This window comes from Nannospalax galili, unplaced genomic scaffold, assembly GCF_000622305.1.
Source record: "Nannospalax galili isolate Female #2095 unplaced genomic scaffold, S.galili_v1.0 scaffold445, whole genome shotgun sequence".
Taxonomy (NCBI): Eukaryota; Metazoa; Chordata; class Mammalia; order Rodentia; family Spalacidae; genus Nannospalax; species Nannospalax galili.
Genome location: NW_008354184.1, coordinates 1,514,230 through 1,537,337, shown reverse-complemented (window position 1 = coordinate 1,537,337; position 23,108 = coordinate 1,514,230). Strand labels below are relative to the sequence as shown.

Genomic DNA, 23,108 nt, shown 5'->3' with positions numbered 1-23,108 from the left:
ATCAGAGGCTGCACTTCAACAAGCTCCCAGGTGCCACTAGTGCACCCTTGAGTTCTCAAAGCATCCCCAGATGTACCAAGTGACAGCAGAAAACGGCCCTGGCTGCACCTGCCTGAGGGTGACAGCTTATTCTCTGTAACATGTTGTCTGTGACAGGTTAGCTGGTGAGAAACCCCAAGGACAAAGAGGTGGACAAAGGGCAGCCCGCATCACTTTGTCCTTTTCTACTTTATTACTTCAAATTAACAACCACGATAAAGCTCAAAAAAGTCCAATATTTACACAGGAAAAAAGTACAAAATTCCCCCCAAAGTTCTTCAGTAATTTTTTTTCAGTTTTTTAAATTACAAAGTAATAAAAAGTTTTGCTCTTTAATTAAAAAAAAAAGGGAAAAGGGAAACAGAGGTAAATAAATTAGGAAATACACACACCAAGGAAACAAACAAAAGTAAAATAAAACCAAAACCAAGTGTTAACCAGGAAGGATGGATAAATCCAACACTTAGCCCTGACCCCAGGCTCCTCCTCAGAAGTCAGGACCTGGGAAGGGGGAGGACCGTGGTGACTGTCAGGACTAGGATAGTAGTTGTTAACCCAGAGCCAATGTCACCTGGGGGCACACTCCCCAGACTTGCCCTAAGATCGGGACTGGAGAATGGCGCTGCCACACGTTGGCATCTAGGGACAGGTGGTGACAAGGACCCTGAGGGATGTGGAGATCATTGTCCATGCCACCTTGTCTTTAGGGGCATGAGAACAGAAACTTGGCCAGGCAGGAGAGAGCGGGCCACCTACTGCTGTGGAAAATACAGGTCTAACACACACTCACACACGCACACACGCACGCACACACGCACACACAGGCACACAAGGCATTTCAGCCCACCACTTCACCGTCCCCTCAAGGTCTATAGAGAGGTGACAGGGGGACTCGAATGCTCAGGGGGCAACTGGGAAAGCCCGACACAAAGCTGGCCGCTGGCTGTGCAGAGGGGCTTCAGCTGCACATGTCTTCTTGGATCCAAGGCTCAAACAACCCCGCAGGACTCATCTTCTGGCCAAACCAGTCCCCGACTGAGTGCCTCAGGCGCCTCCAATGGCCGCATGTCCCATTAGGAGGGCTTCAGCCCTGCATGTGGTGGGTGGTGGTGGGGACAAGTGGCCAAGAGTGTGACCCATATCGTTGGCAGCCTTCAGGTTGGGAGCAGTGGGCAAGTGAGAGGACAAGAATCCTCGGTGCTAAGGACATCTCATCTTTTTGCCGTTGGCAAAATAAATCAAAGAAACAAAATCCATTGTTGATTTTGTGCTGGGTTTTTTTCTTTCCTTTTTGTTCATTTGAGTGGTTCTTTTTTTTCTGTCTTTGTTTTGTTTTTAAGGAAAATACAGTGAAGACACTACAAGAGCAATAAAGAGAAGAGATTAGGTAGCCATCTGCCAGACCCCCTTTAGCTCCTGTCTTCTTGTCCCCAAGGCCATCTCTCCCTCTTGGGGCCCAGAGTCTGGCTTGAGCAAGCCCAGCACACAATTGATGGTCTACTGCCCTGAGAGGGAAACCAACTTGCTCTTCTGTCCTAGTGAGCTGGCCACTCCTAGTCACTTGTCTTCCTGCCTTGCCAAGAACAGACTAGCTGTGAGTGAATTTCTGCAAAGTGAATCCTGCTTAGGGTATAGAGCTGAGTCCTCTGCTAGGTGAGCTACTGCCAGAGGCCCCCATCAACATGTACCAGGAGCACCCTTAGCCCTTTCCCCAAATCAGGTCAATGGATCCATACTACATAGTGGCTTCTGGGCCTCAAGCAGCCAAGGGTTGTCCCATCCAGACTCACCTTGGCCAGAGGTCTCTTCTTGGGTGCAGAGTCAACCAAGGGCCTTTTCTACATTCTGGCCCTGTTCTAGGGGTTTTGCACAATTTAGTGTATTCATTCAACAGCCCAGAGGTAGAAGCAGGCTGTGGCCTGGTCTCTGCTAGGAACCAGCTTTCCAGAAAGTTCTGAGTAGAGGATCATGGACAAGCCCAAGAGCAGAGATACAGTTTCCCAGAAGTTGTTAGTCCCAGAGCCAGGACTGTTCCAGGAAGATGAAAGACTCTGAGATCTAAAGCTTCCTTGAGGAGATTTGTTTTGGGGTACATGGTGACATTTGCCACTTCCTCTACCCCAAGTACCACATGCTGCCCTCCTCCTGGGGCCCTCAGCAGTCACCAACACTCACCTAAGCAAACACTGGTCCACGGTGGCTCTCCTCACTTCCCAAGATGGTCAAATGGCACGCTTGTCTTCAAGAGGGGGAGCAGAGAGACAAGTAAGCTTCAAGCAAGTCTCTGAATGACTGATAACAGTGATTCTGAAAAGTCTCTCCCCACTGTGAGCTCCACCCATCACACCAGGCTACTCAATCCAAGGGCAGGGCTATGAGATCTCAGGGATCTGAGACTGTTTTGCAGATGGAGCACTGCCAGGAGCCAGAACAACAATTCCAGGCTACACCCAAGTCCAAGGCCAAAGACAGTTCAACCCCAGGGTTGGCCCCTCGAGCAGGAGGGAGGTAGGTTCTACCTCTGCCAGGCCCTCCTCCCAATGTTCTGAGTCCAAATGTGCCACGTTAAGTGTGGTCACCAGCTAGGACCTCTCTCCCTCCTCCATCCCCTGCTGTCACCAGTGCTGATGGCTGGTTTTCTAATGGCAAGGGGTGTGAGCAGCTTGTTTCTGAGTCCCTTGCTGTCCACCCCGATTGGGTCTTGAGAGCAAGCTGGGGTACTAGTGCTATCACTTGTTGGGGGCAGTTATTTCATTGAGGCTGTTTCTCACTTTGCTCAATGAAACAGGGCTAATTAGTCCCAAGACGATTAAGCCAGGCCAAGTTCCAGATACAGGGTACTCAGACAGGGGAGGAAAGGACAGAGCCAAGAGGTCGGACCAACACGGGGAATCTCCAGGAGGTCCGCCATGGCCCAGAGGGGCCGGGAGAGGGGCCAGGGCAAGAGTTCACCTGCGAGGCTGAAATCCGGGAGACCTCTTGCCGTCCAGTGAGGTCTGAGGATGAGACATTGGCAGGCGCGCCTCTGTGGAGCCTCATGCTCACCTTCCTCTCCCGGTCTGCCCGTGAGATCGCTCTGGGAGAAGTATTGCCTGGAGGGAGGGCAGGGAGCCACCCTCAGTGTGGGCACAAGCGAGACCCCTTGGCTCCAGCCCAAGGTTCAAGACCCCCACTGACCAGCTTGTTGAATTCGGGAGGCTGGGGTGGAAGCCACAGGTTCGGCTGCACTGCGGAGCCGGTTGGCAGTGGCCCCGGTGGGTGGGCCAGGGGGCAGGGCTCGCGTCGCGGAACCCCGCAACTGCCCCATCCTCTCCTCTCGCTCGTGTTCTCGTCGCTCGCGGTCCATATCCTCGGGATTCCGTGCCGCACCCTAAAGGAATTTGAGAAGAAACACCAGTCGGCCCCTTGAAGCCAGTGCTCCACAACCCAGACCCCTAGTAGAAGAGAGCAGGGGAGAGGCGGGTGGGCAGCTCAGAAAACTGGTTCGGCCTCCTTCCCACAGAGTGGGATCCATGCTCTGAGAAAGTTGGAGGTCACTCTCGATCATAGCTCATAGAGGTGAAGTCACCCAACTACCCAGAGAAAGGAGGTAACAGGGCAGAGAAGCACAGAGAGCTCAGCCTACCCTGGTTGATGCCCCTAGGATGACCAAGGACACCTTTTGGTCCTCCCAACCTGGCCCCCCTGTGTACCAAGCGCTCTCAGTCTCTCCAGGTTCCCAACCAAGCAGGGAATGCATTCAGAGGCCCACCTAGCTGAGAGACAGTTCATAGTCAAAGAAGAAAGGGCAAATCCAGTCAGAACTCCAAGGAAGGCAGAACCAGGACTGTCCCCAGGTCCCCCAGTGCCCAGAGGGCTGCCTTTTCCTGGCTCCCAGACTTGGCCATGGCTCCTGCTATGGGATGACAGCCAGGAAACCCAGGGGACTCTGGTAACACTGCTGCCTGGAAGCCCAGGGGAGTCAAAGAAGCAGCCAGGCTAGAGGGCCCATGGTGGAAAGCAGCCCTCAGGTAAAGCTTGAGTCCCAGGGACCTGCCCTCTAGCTGCTGCCACCCAAGTACAGGAGGAAGGGAGAAAGACCCAGAGAAGAGCATGGTGTGGGTACAGCGCCTGGCTGAGTTACCTAGCTGGTCCTGGGGCCGTCCACAGGGAAGGGCAGGGGGCTGGCGAGAGGGGGGCCGCATCTGTGGAGGAGAGAGCTACAGGCTGAGTTGGGGGTCTGTTCATGGGCCATGGGATGTGGGATCCACAAACCCATGTCTTTCTGGGCAATGGCTAACAGGCCCTGTTGCTCTTGGAAATGGAGAGAGGACTGTCTTCAGGCACCCCCAGGGGAATGGCAGAGTTCAGAATGATCCCTAAATCTAGGGAAGCCAAGCTGAGCAAGTGCACCCCCTACCCGATCACTAGCACTCTGATCCCTTCCTGAGGTCCCCTCTGAGGTGGGCTCTGAAGTCAGAAGTGAAGCAGGGGTGCTGCCGCCTTTATCCTTACTTGGCCTGGTTCTAGAGCCTTGTGACCTGCCTGGGGTCACACAGCTAAAGCAGAGTTGGGGCCAGCCCTGCCACTGAGCTCCATTCTGCCCCTCAAAAGGTTGCTGTTCAGAGACCTGCCTTGGACATCCCCAGTCCTCCACTCAGAAACCAGGGCCTAGGGCGGCCAGGCCTCTACCCACTCACTCGCTGTCTGGCAGACTCAGTCAGAACACAGTACAACAAGGGCCACAGCACCCAGGGTTCTTCTTGTGGGCAGAGGCACACTGACCCCACAGGGTAGAAATCATTTCAGTCCTTTGTTAGAGAAACGGAGGCTCAGTGAGGCTAAGGGCTAAGGTGCAGAGCCCCACCACCAGTAGCCAGGTAGATGGCTAGATCTGGCTCTCACAGCTCCAGCAGGCTCAGGCCACAGCTGGTCCCACACTCGAAAGGAGGTGCTGTGTTTCCATTGAAACTGACTGACGCATCAAGAAATGCACACCAGGGAGATTCCACAGCCTTTATTTGCCCATAAGAAAGCACAAAGGTCAATGTCACAGTCAACAAGCATCCAGTTCTGTCATGAATGTCTGTCCTGGACTATGTGACACTTCCTCCTGGCCAGAATGGATGGTGGCTGTGTGTGCTTGGAGAAGTATCCCAGGTTTCAGGCATGTGGAGATCATTCCAGTGCCCTGATGTGGAACATGGGGAGGTCATTCCAAGGTCAAGGGTAGAATCCTTCCAGTTCATTGCTCACGGAGTCCCACATGGTCCTATCTGCTGGGAAGTCCTAGTGACGACTTGCTTCTTGCAGGGCAGGTGGGAGGGCCTGGCTTTGGGGTGATGGAAATCTCTACTGCACATCCTGTGGGGGCTCCCGTTGCTGGAGATGGTCACACGGTGACAGGGTCACACACAGTGGAGGCAAAGGCTGTCCAGCTTTGGACTCCAGAGTCTATTTCCAAGAGGACACCAGGGAGGGTATTAGAGAACCAGCAACGGGGCAGGGAGGGTGCACCTGGCTTAGCTTGAGATCTTGACGGCTGGCCAGTCCCATGAGGGACAGCTGTCCACAGAACTTTCTGGGATATCAAATGTTCCCATTTGCCATGCTGGATGTGGCAGCCACTAGCCAGCCACTTGTGGCTCGTGACAACTTGAAATGTGGCGGATGTGACTGAGGAACTACAGTTTCCATTCCCCTTAGTTTTAGCTAATGAAAACTTAGCAGCACATGGTCAGTACAGTTAAGGTTTAGACTGCAAAATCCATTCTTGGAGCTTTACTGAGTAGAAGGGTCAAGCTCATCCTATAACTGAACTCAGAGGTGGCTTTCTGTAGGAAGCATCTGGTGCCCAAGGCCTTGAAAACCCTATGGTGAGGAAGAGCTAGACCCATGTTTATGTCCTTGACCATGCTCTGAGCTGGAAGGTGCCCCACTGCCCACCTCCTGCCCCCTTCCTCAGAGAGGAAAGCCACAGGTTTGTCCTCAAGGTCTCCAAGAGGCTCCCATTTTCTGCTTGACCTTTGTCCCCTTTCCTTACAGAACAGACCCAAACTGGGAGAGAAGAGCCCAAGATCAATGTGTAATCTTGGCATTAGATTCATTCTTGGCCACTCTAAAAAGAGGCACACAGGTATGAAGTGTGGGAGGTGTTTAATGAGTTCAGATTCAATACAGAGATGGCAAATGAGATCTAGATGGAGCCAGGACTTGTGTTAGTGTCATCATGCCCCTCCCAGGCAGCACCACGATCCCTTCTTCAGGCTTATTCTGGCCTTCTGGCAGCTGGTTCATTCCTGAGAATCCCATGTAGGGCCTTTTTTTCACCACACCCTCTCCACTGAACACCCTCTCTCAGGAACAGGGTGCCATACCCGCCATCCCAAGGGATGCTTCCTCAGGTTTGACCCCGATGGGCCCAGGCACACCTGGTGGTGTCAGAACTGGGGCCCTGGAGTCCACATCATAGGCCAATAGTTTTGGGGGGGCGGTTGCTCCACCTCCTCCACAGGCCTATCTGGGAGTCTTTGGGTGCCCAGGGGCGCCGGGCACCTGGAAAGGACAGAGAGAGCACAGCTGAGGCTAAGTCTTCATGCTTGCTGGCTAAGTTGCAAATCTTGGAAGGGCCAGGCCTCAGAAGGTCCTTACCAGTACGTGGGTGAGTACGTGGGCCTGGCGCAGGGCCAGGGGCGGGGGCAGGGTGATGCAATAGCTTCCTTGTCTCGGGGCTGAGCCTGGCTCGAGGAAGCCCCCTTTTTCCAGAAGAGATGTGAAACAAGATACATGATTTCACGGATCCTGGAGTTCTAGGCACGATTGATGAACACTTCTCCCCACCCCACCCCTGGGACCCTTAAAAGAGAGAGACAGAACACGTGCCTAGCAAAACCCAGGGGCCCATGACCAGGAACAAAGAAGCCACTCCAAAAGGGTCCAGGCTGGCCAGAGAGGCCTCAGTGAGGGCAGCTGCCTGGGACGCACACAACAAGAGAAGCAGGAAGGTGCAAACAGCCATCACAGCAGCAGGGGGGGCAGCCAGTGCCATCCATACCCCACCATGGGCACCCAGGAAGGACTCGAGGCCATGCCAAGTCCTCCCCAGTCTGACAGAAGGTAGCCCCCTCCCTAGGCCCTGCCCCCTATGGTAGCACACTCTGTCTATCCCAAGGCAGCTGGAGATGCGGGGTTCTGGTATTCCTGTGAGGTCACTCACACCGTCTAGCTCATATCTCCCGTCTGGAGGGAGGCCCGCCCCCCACCAAGTCACCCTGACCTTATGAGTCAGGGCCTGCCCTGTCCAGTCCCCCAAGCCCGCCTTGGCCTGCTGGTGACTCACGAATTTGAGCATGTTCCAGTCAAAGACGTAGTCGTAGGAGAAACCCTGCCGGTGGAAGAGGTTGCGGAAGAGCTGGCGCAGGTAGGAGTAGTCGGGCTTGTCATCGAACCGCAGGGAGCGGCAGAAATTGAGGTATGTTGAGAACTCAGCTGGTGGGAGTTCAAGGACAGAAAAGGGCACTGTGAGGTTCATGCTCCCAGGAGCCTCCAACAGCTACCACTGTCCTAGGTACTCACTGTCTCTACGTTAGTGTCAATCTATACGGGTGGGATGAAAAATAAACAGAGCCTAGCCTGCCTGTGAGCACAGGTACCGTGGGGGAGCCTAGTGCACAGCTCTCCATCTGTCCAACTCTGGGGTTTTGGCCACCAGGTCAACAGCTGTCATAAACTCAAAGGCTATTCAAGAGTCTGATGGGGGTGCACAGTCCCATCGTGGTCTAAGCCTCAAGAAGGCAGCTTTCACTTCCTTAAACAATTCAGGCTGAGGCTGGACCCCTGAGATGAGGCATAAGAAGGGGTTGGGAACACTTGGTATGTAATAGCGAGGCCAAGGGAGCCCAGGCATCCTAAATCTCTGGTAGGTGCCAAGGTCATGGTTGGCCCCGTCTAGAGGTGAGGTGGCCTGGTCTTGCCCTCTGAAAGAAAAGCCCTCCCTACTGACTACTCACAGGGATAGCCTTTGCAGAGGACCTCGATGGGTGTCGACATCTTCTTCTCACTGATCCGCTCGTACTTCTGACGCTTGGTGGCTGCTTTGAGGCCCTGCCAGGGCAGGGAACCCAGGTTGAAGTACATGAGCACGTAGCCCAGGCTCTCCAGGTCGTCTCGACGGCTTTGCTCTGCAGAGGGTCGAGGGCGAGTCAGGCTGTGGTCCTAACCACGTGCACCCAGCCCTCACTACTCCTCCTCAGGGCCCACTGGCTCCCTGCCACTCTCCTGCAACTGCAGCCATTCCCTTCTTCTTCCAGACTGCCTGAGGCACAGCTTTCGCACTTTTTCAGCCCAGTTTTTCCAGTCTAGGTACTATTTCACTCAACAACTTGTGTGGGCACCCACCACCCCCTTGCCTGGTTTGCCTCATGCTAAAGGCTCACACTATGACATGAGACAGGGCTGGGGTTAAATCCAGCCCTAGCATTCATTAAGCTACATTCCCTTAAGTACCATTTCCCAGCTGCACAAACTGGGAAACACTGCCACCCACTCAGTGGAACTGCTAAGGGAGACATAATATGAACCTCTGCTTAGGAACAAGTCCAGGTTAGGGCCAGATGGGTGGGGACCTTCTCAGAAAAATCCCAGTGGTCTCTAACCCGGGTAGGGGATGTGGGCCCGTGCCAGCCAGCACCCACAGTGTACTTGCTCAGGCTTGGCTCACTCACCAATGCCCAGGTGGGTGTTGATGGAGGCATAGCGGGCAGTGCCAGTCAGGTTCTTGTTTTCCCGGTAGGGAATGTGCTGGTGGGTGCGGGCGTCTCGGTACTTCTTGGCCAGGCCAAAGTCGATGATGTAGACCAGGTTGCCTTTCTTCCCCAAGCCCATGAGGAAATTGTCAGGCTTCACGTCCCGGTGGATGAAGTTCTTGGAGTGGATGTACTCAATGCGGCTGATCTGGGAAAGATGAGGGAACAGCAAGTCACTCAGCAAGTGTTCAGGAGAGGCCTTCACCAAGGGCTCTGTGGAAGGGCTGGGGCTGAAGAGGTGGCAAATTTAAGCATGGGCTGTGCCCTAGCCAGGGAGCAAGACCTCAGTATGAAAGGCGGTTTCAAGGGGTGGCCAGGCAAGCACATGTGGATGAATTATAAAGTTCACAAAACATGCTGAGAGACAGGGAAAGAGAAAGCCCAAAGGTAAGAGGCAGTGGGAAAGGCAGCCAGGCCCTACAGAACACTGCCTGGCTCAACCCTCACAGGACTTGGGGAGCCAGGGACACAGAGTCAACCAGATGGGGGTAGGGAGAGAGAAGGGAAGGTGAAGGAAGCCTAAACTTAGCAGGAATGAGAGAGATGAAGCATGAGATAGGAATCCAAAGGCCGCAGGTCAGGCAGATACAAAGTCCTCTCTTCAAGAGGTTTTTATCAGTGAGTGCCAGCCCATGCCTGTAATCCCAGCACTTGAGAGGCTAAGGCAGAATTACCACAAGTTCCAAGCTAGCATAGAGTAAGACTCTATCTCAGAGAGATAGAGAGGAAGGAGGAGAGAAAGACAGAGAGACAGAGAGAGAGGTATAAAATTCTAAGATTTCACCAGGCGTGGTAGTGCACACCTTTAATCCCAGCACTGAGGAGGCTGAGGCAGGCAGATCTTTATGAGTTCAAGACCAGCCTGGTCTACATAGCAACTTCCAAGTCAGCTGGGGCTACAGGGAGGCCCTGTCTCAAAAAGAGCAAAAACCAAAAAAATTTTATTTTCTGTGTATGAGTATACAGCCTGCATGTAGTATATGTAGTATAGTATAGTATAGTGCAACTGTGTTGTGCAGTGCCCTTGGATGTAAGAAGAGGGTGTTGGATTTCCTTGGAACTGGAGTTACAGACAATTGATAGCCAACATGTGGGTGCTGAGAATCAAACCCGGGTCCTCTGTAAGAATAGCCAGTGCTCTTAACCACTGAGCTATCTCTCCAGCCCCATGTTTTGCATTTTTAAAAGAAGCAGAGTTGGAGTTTTATTAAGAAGAGGTTTTAGAGTTGGGCGGGGTGTACACCTTTAGTCCCAGCATTCAGGAGGCAGAGGTAGGCAGATCTCTGTGAGATGGAGGCCAGCCTGGTCTACATAGTAAGTTCCAGGTCAGCTGGGACTACAGGAAGACCCTCTCTCTCTCTCAAAAAAAAAAAAAGGTTTTAGCAGGATAAAGAGATGGCTCAGTTGATAAAGTGCTTAACTGCATGTCTATAACCACAGCATTGACAGTTAGGAAGGCAGGGAGAGACAGAGATATGCAGATCCCTGGTATTATGATGCTGGCCAGCTAGTCTAGTTGAATTAGTGAGCTCCAAGTTCAATGAGAGATTGTATCTCAAAAAAATAAGAAGGGGACTAGAGAGATGGCTCAGCAGTTAAGAGCACTGGTTGTTCTTACAGAGGACCTGGGTTCGATTCCTAGTACCCACATGGTGGCTAATAACTGTCTGTAACTCCAGTTTAGGAGACTCCAAGGCCCCCTTCTGTCCTCTGCAGGCATTGCATGACACAGATGAACTTGCACAAATGTAGGCGATACACTCATACACATAATAATAATAAAAAATTTTTAAATATTTTATTATTATTATTTTTTTAATGAGTATGAGTGCATTGCCTGTCTGTATGTGAGTGCGCCCATGTCATCGAAGGCCAAGGAGGCCAGAAGAGGGGTTCGGATTCCCCTGGAACTGGAGTTAAGGATGGTTCATAGCGGCCATGTGGGTGCTGGAAATCAAACCTGGGTCCTCTGCAAGAGCAGTCAGTGCTCTTAACCACTAAGTCATCTCTCCAGCCCAATAAAATTAAAAAAAAACTTTGCCCCATAACACGCAAGGGTTCCCACATGTACATGTGCATATACACAGGTGTATACATACATACACACACACACACACACACACACACACACACGTTTTAACACAGATTCAAGCAGGGGTTTAACAAAGATGTCTTCAGGGAAAGGATAAAACACATCCAAGTGTGGGTGTAGGCTCCTCAAGGGAGAGTGGCCTGGTTTTATCTTCTGAACAGAGCTTTCTTCTGTGTTTCAAGGGCTGCAGGACCTGACACCTGCTCTGGCCCGGGCATTGCATAGCACCCCACTTAATCCCCATGGTAACCTGGTAAAGGGGAGGTGCAAACCAGACGGTTAAGGCTCAGCAGACTTAAGCCATTCACCTCGGGTCAGGCACTGCGATGGGACTTTACAATCACACAGGGCCACAGTCTCAGGCCTACCCCAGGAGGCAGACTTGGCCTGGAGCTGAGCCTGGAATGTATATGTTAAAGAAACAGCCCAGGGTTCTCCAGTGGGTGGCCAATGTCCCCTGGCCTGCCCTAGGTCCAACATCTGAAGGTGGGATGCAGAGCTGGTATCTAGTGCCCACTGGCACAATGGGGAAATGGGCTGGAAGGGAAGTGGTTCACACAGCAGGAGAGTGGGGAGGTAGACACTCACCATCTGGTCGGCCAGTAGCAGCACCGTCTTGAGGCTAAACTTGCGGGAACAGAAGTTGAAGAGGTCCTCGAGGCTGGGCCCTAGAAGCTCCATGACCATCACATTGTAGTCGCCCTCGGCCCCACACCACTTGATGGATGGGATTCCCACTGAGGCCAGGGAAGAGGGGCTCAGTGAGGGGTCCTTACTCCCCACCCATGTCCTTTGCACTGTCTTCACCTTGCTCTCCACCAGGAACCTCAGCCTCCCCCACCCCCACCTTATGCATCTTTCCCTCATTCCCTGCCCCACCACAAATATCTCTCCCCTCTTTTTGCATCCTCCACCTGACTCTGAGTACTGCCCCTGGCCCCCTCATTCTGTAACCCCACCACTCAATGCCCTACTCAGGCCTTACCTCCCACTTTCTGCATCTTCCCCCAACCCTGCTCTCAGTCCTCCCTCTAGCCTTACTTCTCCCCCTCACTGCCCTACCCCAGCCCCCTCCCATTCTGCACCTCCTCACTCAGCAACCCAGCTTCAACTGTCCCCATTCTGTATTCTCCTACTCCCTACCCTAATCTCGGCTCCCTCCATTCTACATCCCCCACCCGGCCTCACCTCCCCCCTGCATCATCTTGTAGAACTTGCTCTCGATGTGGAGCTGGGGGTGCTTCGTTTTCACACATTCAAGCTTGATGGCTACTTCCTCACCAGAGGCAATGTTGGCACCTGCCAGTGACAGGGGAAGCAAAGGACCAGAGTCACTCTGGGATGGCCAGGGGATCCCCACCCATCTAGCACTGACGGTGCTGGGACCCAGGCCTGGAGTAACCTGGGCCTCACTGGCACTGGGAGGGGTTGAAAAGAAGCATGGCACTGCTGGACACAGGGGGGCAAAGCTTCCTGAGCAGCATGTGGGATAGGAGTGATACACCCTGGGCTGCTTAGATACCACGGGTCAGGAGGGCGTGATGCCTGGAAGGGGACAAAAGGCTTGCAGATCACCAAGGGAGGAAACTTAATCCTAGAGACAGGGAGGTCAATGGGGCACACTGGGTGTGGAGAGTCACAGAGACAAAGAGGGGCCAGGAGCCCAATGAGGTTGGGATGCAGAGGGTAAAATACTCCATGACAACCCTAAGTGGAAGGCAGTTCAAGGAATGTACCCAATAATCAGCCCCCATTCCACCTAGGCCAATGTTAACATCTTCGAAGGCCCCACATTTGAACCCAGCATCTTCTCATCACCCATTTGATTCTCATCCCCATTTCACAAAGAAGAAACTGTGGCTCAGCTAGGGTCCAATGGCTAGTAAGTGATGAAATGGAGAGTGGACCAAGCTTCTGAGTCCAGGCCTGAGGGTCCTGTCACACCACTGCCTCTCCCCACCCCCTCCTAGCTTCCCATTAGATACTTTGCCTAAGAAACAATGCACAGCCCAAGGACCAGCTCTCAGCTAGGGCCCAGTCCATGGCTCAAGTCCAGAAAAGCTAAGTATGGTAGCTCACACCTGCACTCCCATAAGGTTGGAGGGGAGAGAGCTGAGACAGGAGGATTTGCCCGAGTTCAAAGTCAGCTTGGGATACACAGCAAAAAACCTGTTTGAAAAGGAGGGAGGGAGGTAAGGCCCACCCAGAAGCAGAGCCTTGTAGAAATGGAGAGAGGAATAGTTACCAGGAAATGGGGAGAAGAGAGGTGAGACACTGGGGCGAGGGAAGGGAGAGAAAAAAGGCAAATCCATGGACAGTTGCCAGAGGCAGGAACTATTCTCAGGAAGAATGGTACATGTCTAAGAACTAGCAAAGGTGGTGGCTGAACAGCACTATGGTAAGCACCTTTGATTTTCTTGATTTTGGTCTTGTGAGTTAAGGTCTTGCTATGTAATCCAGGCTGGCCCAGAACTTGCGATCCACCCATCTCAGCCTCCCAAGTGCTGGAATTATGGGCATGTACCACCGTACTTGGCTTTGAATTGTACACTTAAAAATGCCTGGTTTTGGAGCTGGCTGGATGGCTCAGCAGGTAAAGAGGCTTGTCACCAACCCTGACAACCTGAATTTGATTCCCAGAAACAACATGGTAGAAGGAAAAAACTCACTTCCAAAAAGTTGTCCTTTGACCTCCACGCACACATGCACATACATACATAAATAAAGATAAGCCAAAAATAAAGTTTCCCTTCTCTTCAAAAACAGAACCCCTTCAGGGTAGCAAAAACACCAGAAATAAGGCTGAAAAAAACACATTCATTTCTTATCACAGGCAAACAGCTAATGGTCAGGAAAAAGACTCAAGGGGAAACAGGACAGAGGATGTGAACAGATTCTTCCCAAAACTATTTCTAATGGGAATAGCATCCTCCCAGGATGCTCAGCCTCCAGAGAATGCAAATGAAAGGGGCATGGAAGACAATTCAGCAGGATTATCACAAAGACCACAAGAAGGCAGGGCTAAAGGCCAACTGAGCTTTCCTCTTCACATGATGGGAGGATGACTTTCCTCCAGCCAGCTGGGTCAGGCACCTCCACTTCTGAGGAGTTAGCCAACATTCTTTTTAAATAATTTTTTTAGGATTTTTATTTTTTAATATTTTGTTTATGTTTTTATGTGTATGAGTGTATTGTCTGCATGTATGTGAGTGCACTGGTATCCTGCAATTGCCGTGGAGGTCAGAAGAGGGCGTCAGATACCCCTGGAACTAGAGTTAAGGATGATTTGTGGCCACCATGTGAGTGCTAGGAATTGAACTCAGGTCCTCTGCAAGAGCAGTCAGTGCTCTTAACTGCTGAGCCATCTCTCTAGCCTGGATTTTTATTTTTTAAACTGGGCATGGTAGTTCACACCTTTAATCCTATCAATTGGGCGGGGGGCCAGAGGCAGGCAGAGATCTATGAATTCAATGCCAGCCTGATCTACATAGCCAACACCTGACCAGCCAGAGCTACATAGTAAGATCCTATCTCAAAAAGGAAAAAATATGTATGTGTGTATTTTAAAATTTTTAAAGTATGTATTATGGATAGGTGCACATGGAGTAAAAGTGACCAGGGATGCCAGAGGTGTCAGATACCCCTAGAGCTGGAGCCATACGTAGGTGGTTGTAGGTCATACAACATCAGTTCTGGGAACCAAGAACCAAACTCGGATCCTCTGTAAGAGCTGCTGTGCCAACTCTCCAGCCCCATTAGCCGACATCCTTGCATGGTGCAAAAAGAGGCCCAGCTAAGGCTGCCCACTGTGGAGCATTTGCAATAAGCAAAAGCTTGGAAAACACCCAAATGTCCGTCTTTCAGGGACTGGTTAAATAAAGAATAGCCCATCCATGACACAGAACACAATCACAGGAATGAGGAAGCACTTTCTTTGCAGAGGAGGAAGCTCTCTAAGATACAGGAAGTGAGAAAGCCAAGGATGGAACACTCCTTTCAGTAACAGTGTCTAAGTGTCTGTGCCCAGTTGTGTCTACATAAAGAAACACTGAAAAAAGAAACATGAGAGATGGGGGGAGGGGAAGTGCGCACTGGATAGTTATATGCTGCCACCTCTGCACTTTTGCTGAGATGTAATAAAGTGTAAGAAAGTTCACTGGCACTGCTCAACTCTGTTTTTCAGTATGTTTACAAGGTGATATGACCATGGTACAATCAACTTGAGAATGTTTCCATCACCCCCTCACATGCCCGTTAGGACTCATGACCCAACTTCCCATAGCCCCCAGCCCCTGGTGACTACTTTCCATCTATAGATGTGCCTTTCTGGACACTTCACTGAAACAAGCTTATATCACATGGTCTTCTTAGCGCTTTCACTTAACATGTTTTTTTTTTTTTTTAATGTGTATGAGTATACTGCCTGCATGTATGTGAGTGCATCTGTGTAGTGCAGTGTCTCGGAGGTCAGAAGAGGGCTTCCAATTCCCCTGGAACTGGAGTTAAGGACAGTTCATAGCTGCCATGTGGGTGCTGGGAATCGAACCTGGGTCCTCTGCAAGAGCAATCCGTGCTCTTAACTGCTGAGCCATCTCTCCAGCACCTTAACATGTTTTAACAGCTGGTTTTGCATATGTATTTTGATTTTAGAGCCAAGAAAAAGAAAAATAGATTAAGAGGTTAAATTCAGGGAGCAACTAGAGGCTGGGTTTGCAAATTGTACTCCAGAAAACTTTTTTGGGGGGCTAGGTGTGGTGACACACGCCTTTAATTCCAACATTTGGGAGGAGAGACAGGCAGGTCTCTGTGAGATCCAGGCCTGCCTGGTCTACACAGAGAGTTCCAGGGCAGCTGGGGCTACAGGGAGACCCTGTCTCAAAAAAGAACTTTTTAAAAGTTATTATGTATATACATGTGGGGGAGCATGTAGCGGTCTGTAGAGTCATACCTTCCTTCTACCTTAACATGGGTTCTAAGAAATGCAAGGCTGCCACACTTGTGTAGGAAGGACTTTTACCGCTGAGCCATTTCTTCTGCCCCTAAACTGTACTGTGGACTCTCACTGAACCTGGAGCTTGTCCATTCAGTCAGACTGGCTGGCCAGCAAACCCCAGGGATCCTCCTGTCTCTGCCTCTGCCCTCCCAGTGCTAAGATTACAGGCACATACCACCAAACCAGGCTTTTTCTTTTTAATGTGGATGAACAGTGGCCAGCCTTGCTGGGTCTCGTGCTTATGGGACAAGCTCATTTCTCCCCTAGCTCTCTGTTACATGCTTTCAACACATCAACAGTCATTGTTCCATAGAGCCAACAGATTCCTGAGGTCTGTAAACATGTGGCACAGTAAGATAACTGGGGTACCCTGGAATCCCCTGGTGTGCCCATCTCACCATGGCATCAGAGGCAGGAAATGCAGTGAGTATGAGTGAATGCTCACTTCTAACCAAGTGTGATGCACATTTGTAATCCCAGTACCTGGGAGGCTACAGCAGGAGGATGGGAAGTTTGAAGCCAGTTTGGACTGCGTAGCAAGAGCCTGTCTCAAGAAGTCGGTTCCAGAGCCAAGCTGCTCGATCTCAGATCCTCATTCTGCCACCTCCTGACCACAGGACCTCAGACAAGTCCCCTACCCACTCCCAAGCCCAGGGGGCTATCTGCAAACCACTAGCAGAACCTGGTTTGCCAGGCTGTTTATGGTATAGACAAGTTTAGCAGAGCCCCCCAAGTACACAGCAAGCCCTGCACAGTGAAGGCTGACGAGGAGGCACCCTCCCTGGCCAGGGATGAGCCAGGGACAGGGTGAAGTGGTGGTGGTGGTAAGGTGACAGCTGTCCATGTGGGAGCAAAGGAAGAAGGGGAACACAGTATTCTGGGGTGAAGGAGCATCTCCCTAGAGGAAAGGCTGCCAGAACTGTGTCAGACACATAGAGGTCACAGCATGTGCAAAGGTCCAGTAGGAGGGGGTGCAGCTAATGCTGAAAGCTTTGGTGCAATGGAACCAGGGACAGCTGGAGAGGACAGTGGCAGAAGTGAACCAAGGGTGAAGGCTAAGATCCAGGCCTTCCAGCTGAGGGTCCCAGCCAGGTGCAGGTATGTGGTGACAGTTCTCAATCTTGACAGTCCTGATACTGGGTTTAGACAATTCCTTCTTGTGAGCTGTCCTGTGCACTGTAGGGTGTTTGGGAGTTTCCTTGACTTCTACCTACCAGGTACAAGTAGCCACTGTTGTCCACCCTCCGTTCAAATAACCAGGAATGTCTCCAGAACTTTCCAAATGCCCCTGGGAGACATAAATCACTCCTCATTAAGATTCACTAGTGTATTAGAAAGGACTGGAGGGGATTTGAAGGGGGAAAGGGGAGTCCAAGGGGAAAAGCGGATCCAGGAGGAGGCTGTGGCAGGATAGCCAGGGCAAAGATAACTCAAGGCAGGACCAGCAGCAATGGTGACTCAGTGGACCAGGACCAGGAAGCAGAACAGATGGGGTCCTTCATCTCCTTGAACTCTGACACACCTTGCTAAGGCTACTGTTGCATCTCTCTTTGACCCAGGGCAAATCTGAGGTACCAAAGGTTGAATGACATGAGCCACACAACTTCCTAGGCCAGGGGCCCAAGCTGTTAGGCAATGCTTTCTGACCCCCAGATGGTGGCCATGGCTGCCTCCTCAACTGACAGGCCTTTGGTGGCCTGATTCCCATCAGGAGGCAGCCAGTCTTTTTTCTGACCTCCCTTAATCCTGCCAACCACTGAGCTGAGGTTCAGAGAGGCCAGGCAGAACTGGCTGGAGTTGAGCCAGGATTTGAAATTTCTCCCAAAGCCTCTGCTTTTTCCTCCACTCCAGTTCCTCAGCATCTCATTCATCAAAGCTGCAGACAGCAATGAGCTTGCCAGACACACTGGAGCTATGCTCACCTTTGGTGGGAGTAACAAAGGGTATAGGAAATGCAGAGGCAGATGGCCAGTATGGGTGCCTACTTGAGGGGCTGCACGAGTGAAGACTTGGAGCTAGGAGAAACAGGCCGCCTCCTGCCTCATCAATTTGACACTGCAGCAAAATGAGGGAACTAAGCAGTCACCAAACAAACTTGAATGCTGAGAAGGCTATGAGCCTGGTTGGCCCCAGTGAGGCTAGAACCTTGAGAAACAGCTACAGGTGGGGAGGGAGTAATCAGCCCCCTAAAGAACCACCTACACAGATGCAATCAGAGACTAGGGGTAGAGATGGAGCTCACCTATCCCAGCACCAATAGCAAACAGCAGCAACTCTGGTTCCCACATGTTAAAAGACCCAGAGTGTTGGGCATGGTGGTGCATGCCTTTAATACCAGTATGCAGGAGGCAGAAGCAGGTGGACCTCTGTGAGTCTGAGGTCAGCTGGGCTACATACTAAGGCCCTATCTCAAAAGGGGTGGGGGGCAGTGTTTGCCTGTCAGGGGGCATGGCTCCCTGCCCCGTGCAGAGCTAAGGCCCAGAAGTCATCAGAGCCTTTAAGAGGTCTAGAACATTCCCCTAAGATCAGTTAGTGGGCCCAAGCCTAGGTTCTCCAGACCTTGGGCAGCCTAGCAATCTGAGACCCTAGCAAAATAAACCTCACTCTCCCCAAGTAGGGGGTTTTAGACAGAAATTAAAGAATACCACACCCACAGCTCTTATCCTAGGACTCTCAGACAGTCGATCCTGGAAAGGCAGACTTGGAAGCTCAGCCTGGCCCCACCTGTAGAGGCCATCTGGAGTCAGGCCCTGGCTGGGCACCATGATGAAAATGTGGCCAGCACTCTGAACAAAGGGTGCCAGCAAGGCCAGCTAGAGGCTGGACAAACCACCACTGTTCCCACACAGACGGGGGAGGGGGACTAGGATGGCATCGGCATGAGGTGCTCACCAAAACCCCCCCAATACTGGTGTACCCAGCAAGGTTGGACAGAGGGAGAATTTCCTTCCCCAGAGGATGGAGATCCTTGGAAAGCAGCAGCTTCTAACTGAGAAGGTGGACATGACCTAAGGTTTAAATCCATACTGCTGGCCCTAGCACAGGCAGGCGGCCCCAGAACAGGCGAGCAGACCCCAGCACGGGCAGGCCTTCCACACACCAAGGTCATGTTACTTCTCACAACTTCACCTCACAGACGGGGAAATCAAGGCTGGCAGGGATCCAGGGCGTCTGGTAAAAGGAAAGGGCCCAGGTCAACTGATTCCAGAGCTGACACAAACAGGAGTAAAGGTGGACCTAGTTGTTAGTATAAGCCAGATGACTTCACAGATAAACTGGAAGTCCTGCCTCCAGGGAGGTGTACCACATTAGACCAAGGACACTGACTTAAGTGACCTTAAGCTGCCCCTCCCCTTCCACAAGCTTCCATGTCCCTTCTACAGTAGAGGGGCCAAGAAACTGGATTATCTAGAAGTAGGTGCCTGTCTGTGCCAAGAGCTGCCCCCTGGGCCCAAGAGACTCATTGAGGAAGTTCCTCATACTCACCCCAGGTTCACCAACAGGAGATACCCACAGACAACAAGAAAACCAAGGACAGAGAAAGGCGCTTAACCCAGGTCACATAGCAAACAAGGAAAAGACTGGGAACCTGAACCTGGCCCAGTCCCCATTCCCTTGCTCTTCACCTCACGAGCCTTCACTGGACACCTGCTGTGGACAAGCTGCATACTAGCATGGAGGAACAGGGGAGAGACAAGCTCATACCACCTCCTGAAAGAGCTAGCAGACTCTGAGCTCATGTTACTTACTCTTGGAGCACAGGTCTCAATATGTTATCCAGGCTTGGCCATTAACTCCTGGGCTGTGTCTGAGCAGTCTTCCTGCCTCAGCCTCCAGAGCAGCTGGGGCTACAGACACATACCACCATGACCCTTAGAGAAACTCCAAGCTGTTTACAGGGCACAGTGATCTACCTAATGCTTGGCACAGAACTGCCTTCCACAGCTGTTTCATTTCTGCCTTGCAACAGCACTTGGTCAGCTGGGGTCACAGATGGGGACACCAAAGGCCCAGGGCAGCCACACAGAGAGAGGTCTAGAATCTAGGTATGTCTGTCTCCTGCCCTTTCACTCAGTGGACCTGTGGTGTCAAGGCCACCCCAGCTAGCTTCCTGGAGCAATCTTGGGCAGTCACCTTGACCATGCTGAACCTCAGTGACATCAGTTATCCTGCCGCTGCCTTGAGGGCCGCTGTGTTCAGAAAGGGCCCTGCAGGTAAGATCTGGGAAGGCCTGTGCGTCCCTTACTCACCCCCTGAGGCTCACTGAGTGGTAGAATTTATACTTAAAGGAAATGGGGACTCTGAACACTAGGGAAGAGAAACCCTTGACTGGTCTCATAAACTAATATAGTACATGGATTTGTACATTTTCCTCGCCCAGGATAGAAGCGGTTTTCACTTTCCAAGAAGGGAAAGAGAGGTAGCTCCTGAGGGCACAGGGACAAGGATAAACTTGGGAGGCTTACCATCTTGCTCTAGCAACCCCAAGATTCCCAACTTCACATGCACAGTTACCAACCAAATTCCACTCACAGCCAACAATGGGCTGAGACTCAAAATGGCCCACTACAGGCTAGGAAAGAAGCACCCAGGGCAGGAGCCCCATTTCTCCCAGGCCAGGGGCCAAGATGTTAGTGGTTTGCTTAAAATGACATCAGAGCCAACTCAGATTTCTAACAGGAAGTACATCCGGGAGACAGGGAGCTCCCTGAGGGGGACGACCCCTCGCACGTGTCATTCCAAAGCTGGCACAGGCTGCATTCCAAGAGGCCACAGCACAGGGAAGGGCCTTGACTCCCCGGGGGCCTCCCTAGGGGTCCAGGGTAGCCTTGGACTTCTCCATCTACCAGAATTTTTCTGCAAGGACCTAGGCAGTGGGGATGCCAACCAGAGTCAGGGCTTTCCCACGCTCAGCTGGAGACCCAGGTCAGCTGCAGCTGCAAATCTGCTAAAAATACCTTCTCTACCCAGCGCAGCCCACTGAGCCACGCCGGCCCAGCTGTGAGAGGAGCCGCCTGGCCACCTGAAGCTTCTTCCCGAATCTGGGATGACCCTGGGAACTTATAAGCCATGCCACATGACTGGAGCAAAGTTCTACCCCAGATCCTGAAATCCTGGGCTCTTCCCTTGTCCTTGTCCCCAGAGCTGTCCCAGAGGCCCCAGCTGGAGGTGCAAATACTTACCCAAGTAGATGTCTCCAAAGGACCCACTGCCGATCTTGCGGCCCAGACGATACTTATTCCCCACACGCAGCTCCATGATTCACCCTTGCTGAGGGAAAAGCAGAAACAGATGTCAGAGTCAGGCCCGGCCCTCATGTGGACACAGAACCTTCCTGCAGTAAACGCTAGCATCCTCCGACTGACCTCACTTTGCTTAAGGGTCATCAGGTGTCACACAGCCCTCATGTGTACATACGCGGCAACAACTGAGGTGGGTTTAGAAAAGGTTTCACTGTTAGTATGGAAAAGGTGGAATCTGAGCCAAGGCCCAGGAGAACAGTGAAGTCAACATTCAGGGTCCCTCCAATGTGAGTTTCCCAAGGAGAGAGTGGTCACAATAGGCCAAGGCCCTGAAAGGAACATCAAGGACCGAGGAGGTAACAGCGAAGGCTTGGCTCAGCAGTTACTCTCCACCAACCCCAACAGGTTAAAGGCTAAAAGCCTTCTCCAAGGTCCCTTGTCTGTGTGCACTCTGGAGGTGTGCCCTAAGCTTCAGAAATGTGACATAAGTAGAAAGGCCAAGGGTCCACAAGAGCACAGTCCAATAACCAGAGACGGAAAAATAAACTAAAGGAGGGCACTCCAAAGAGCCTCAACTCCATTAGGCCTCTGAGGCCAGAATCTCCTACCACCTAGCAGGTCTTCCCAAGCACTGCCCCTACCAGTTCTGAGTGGTCAGTTCTGAGTGGGCCCACAGGAAGGCCAGGAAGGGCACCTTCCAATGTCTGCTGGAATCTACTTGGCAGGCCTCTCTGTATGCATGTGTTTAGGTGGACTTGAGCAAACTTCCTTCAAGACCAGAAGGGAGAGTCTCCTGTGAGGTCTCTGGTACAGTCATGGGTTAAGTAACCAGTCCCTGTAGTGCAAGGGGAGTCTTGATTTGAGCAGCTTTCCTCCTTCCTGAGATTCCCACTGGGTGCTTCAAGCCCACAGATAACAGAACCTGGAAGGGACCCCTCTGGTGGTCTGGTGGAGGTCAGGGTACTTGTGCTTTGGGTCAGCAAAGTAGGAGGCTTAAAGACCAGGGACAGTTTGGGCTGCTGGGGACAGGGCAGGGAACGGCAATCTATGAAAAGGGGTCTTTGAGACCCCTTATTTCCATATGTGCTAGTGTGGGTGAACAGAATTGGGGAGGAGGGGTCTTTGTGCAGGAGAACAAATCCTGGAGTAGCCTTGCAACCATTCCTATACCACCCAGCCTGAGTCAATGACAGAGTCTCACCAAGGACCTGACAGGCTGGCCCACCTGGTAGCCTCTCATCCTTCCACCTAGGCCTTATTTCATGCCAGGCTTGGGAGACAAAACTGGAAGGTGAGAAAGAAGCTTCCCTGGCTGGCTCACTAAGGGGACCTGCTCCTTCCCTGTGCCAAGGCCATCCCCAACTACCAGGCCTGGAAGGGAGTTGGAAGAGATTCACTCCTCTTTTAGGTAGGTTGGAGCTCCCTGCCTGGGCAGAACCAAAGAGAAAGGAACTCTAAGCCAGGAGCCCCAACCCAGCACCAGCCCCCAGAGAGCCACCGTAAACCTTCCAATAGCCACAAGGAAGTGGCCAAGCCACTGGGTGCCAGCCAAACTCTGAGCTCTCCATCGGGGGCCTTTGCCACATGGCTGGCCTGGCTCAGCTGAGGTGCCCTGGCTGCCCACAGCAATTCTGCTCATCCACAGAAAACCCACTGCCCTCTACCACATATCCACACATGATTTAGTTTTTCAAGTGTACCCACCAAGGAAAGATGGGAACAGAGGCTCACACCAGTGATCCCTATGGGGGGGGGGCAGATGTGTATACATAACCCCCCCCAACCCCCAGCTGAGTTTCCACCAACACCAACTCAAGAGACCACACATGGCAGCCAGGAAAGCCGCAGGTTAGGAAAGGAACATAAAAACACCGCATCCTATATTACATAAATACCCACGCCAGGTTATATAAATACCCATGCCCTCTGTCTGGGTGTCTTACATAAATACACCGCAC

The 23,108-nt window shown here is 52.0% G+C and overlaps 1 protein-coding gene across 5 annotated transcripts; it reads right to left on the bottom strand.

Moving 5' to 3' along the window:
* Positions 1-209: 209 nt before the first annotated feature.
* Positions 210-21,178, bottom strand: Csnk1e (casein kinase 1 epsilon). 5 transcript variants are annotated; one of them, XM_029555077.1, is made up of 11 exons: positions 21,091-21,178; positions 12,103-12,213; positions 11,503-11,651; positions 8,742-8,970; positions 8,028-8,198; positions 7,358-7,506; positions 4,163-4,223; positions 3,217-3,409; positions 2,992-3,131; positions 2,215-2,278; positions 210-1,397 (listed from the first exon to the last, which is right to left on the bottom strand). In XM_029555077.1, the coding sequence occupies exons 1-10, from the start codon at positions 21,164-21,166 to the stop codon at positions 2,262-2,264; spliced, it is 1,296 nt and encodes a 431-aa protein (XP_029410937.1). In that variant the 5' UTR covers positions 21,167-21,178; the 3' UTR covers positions 210-1,397; positions 2,215-2,261. The 5 variants fall into 5 exon arrangements, with proteins under 5 accessions (XP_029410937.1, XP_029410938.1, XP_008849484.1 ...); XM_029555078.1 differs by having other exon boundaries at positions 210-1,261; XM_008851262.3 differs by lacking the exon at positions 4,163-4,223.
* Positions 21,179-23,108: the final 1,930 nt, after the last annotated feature.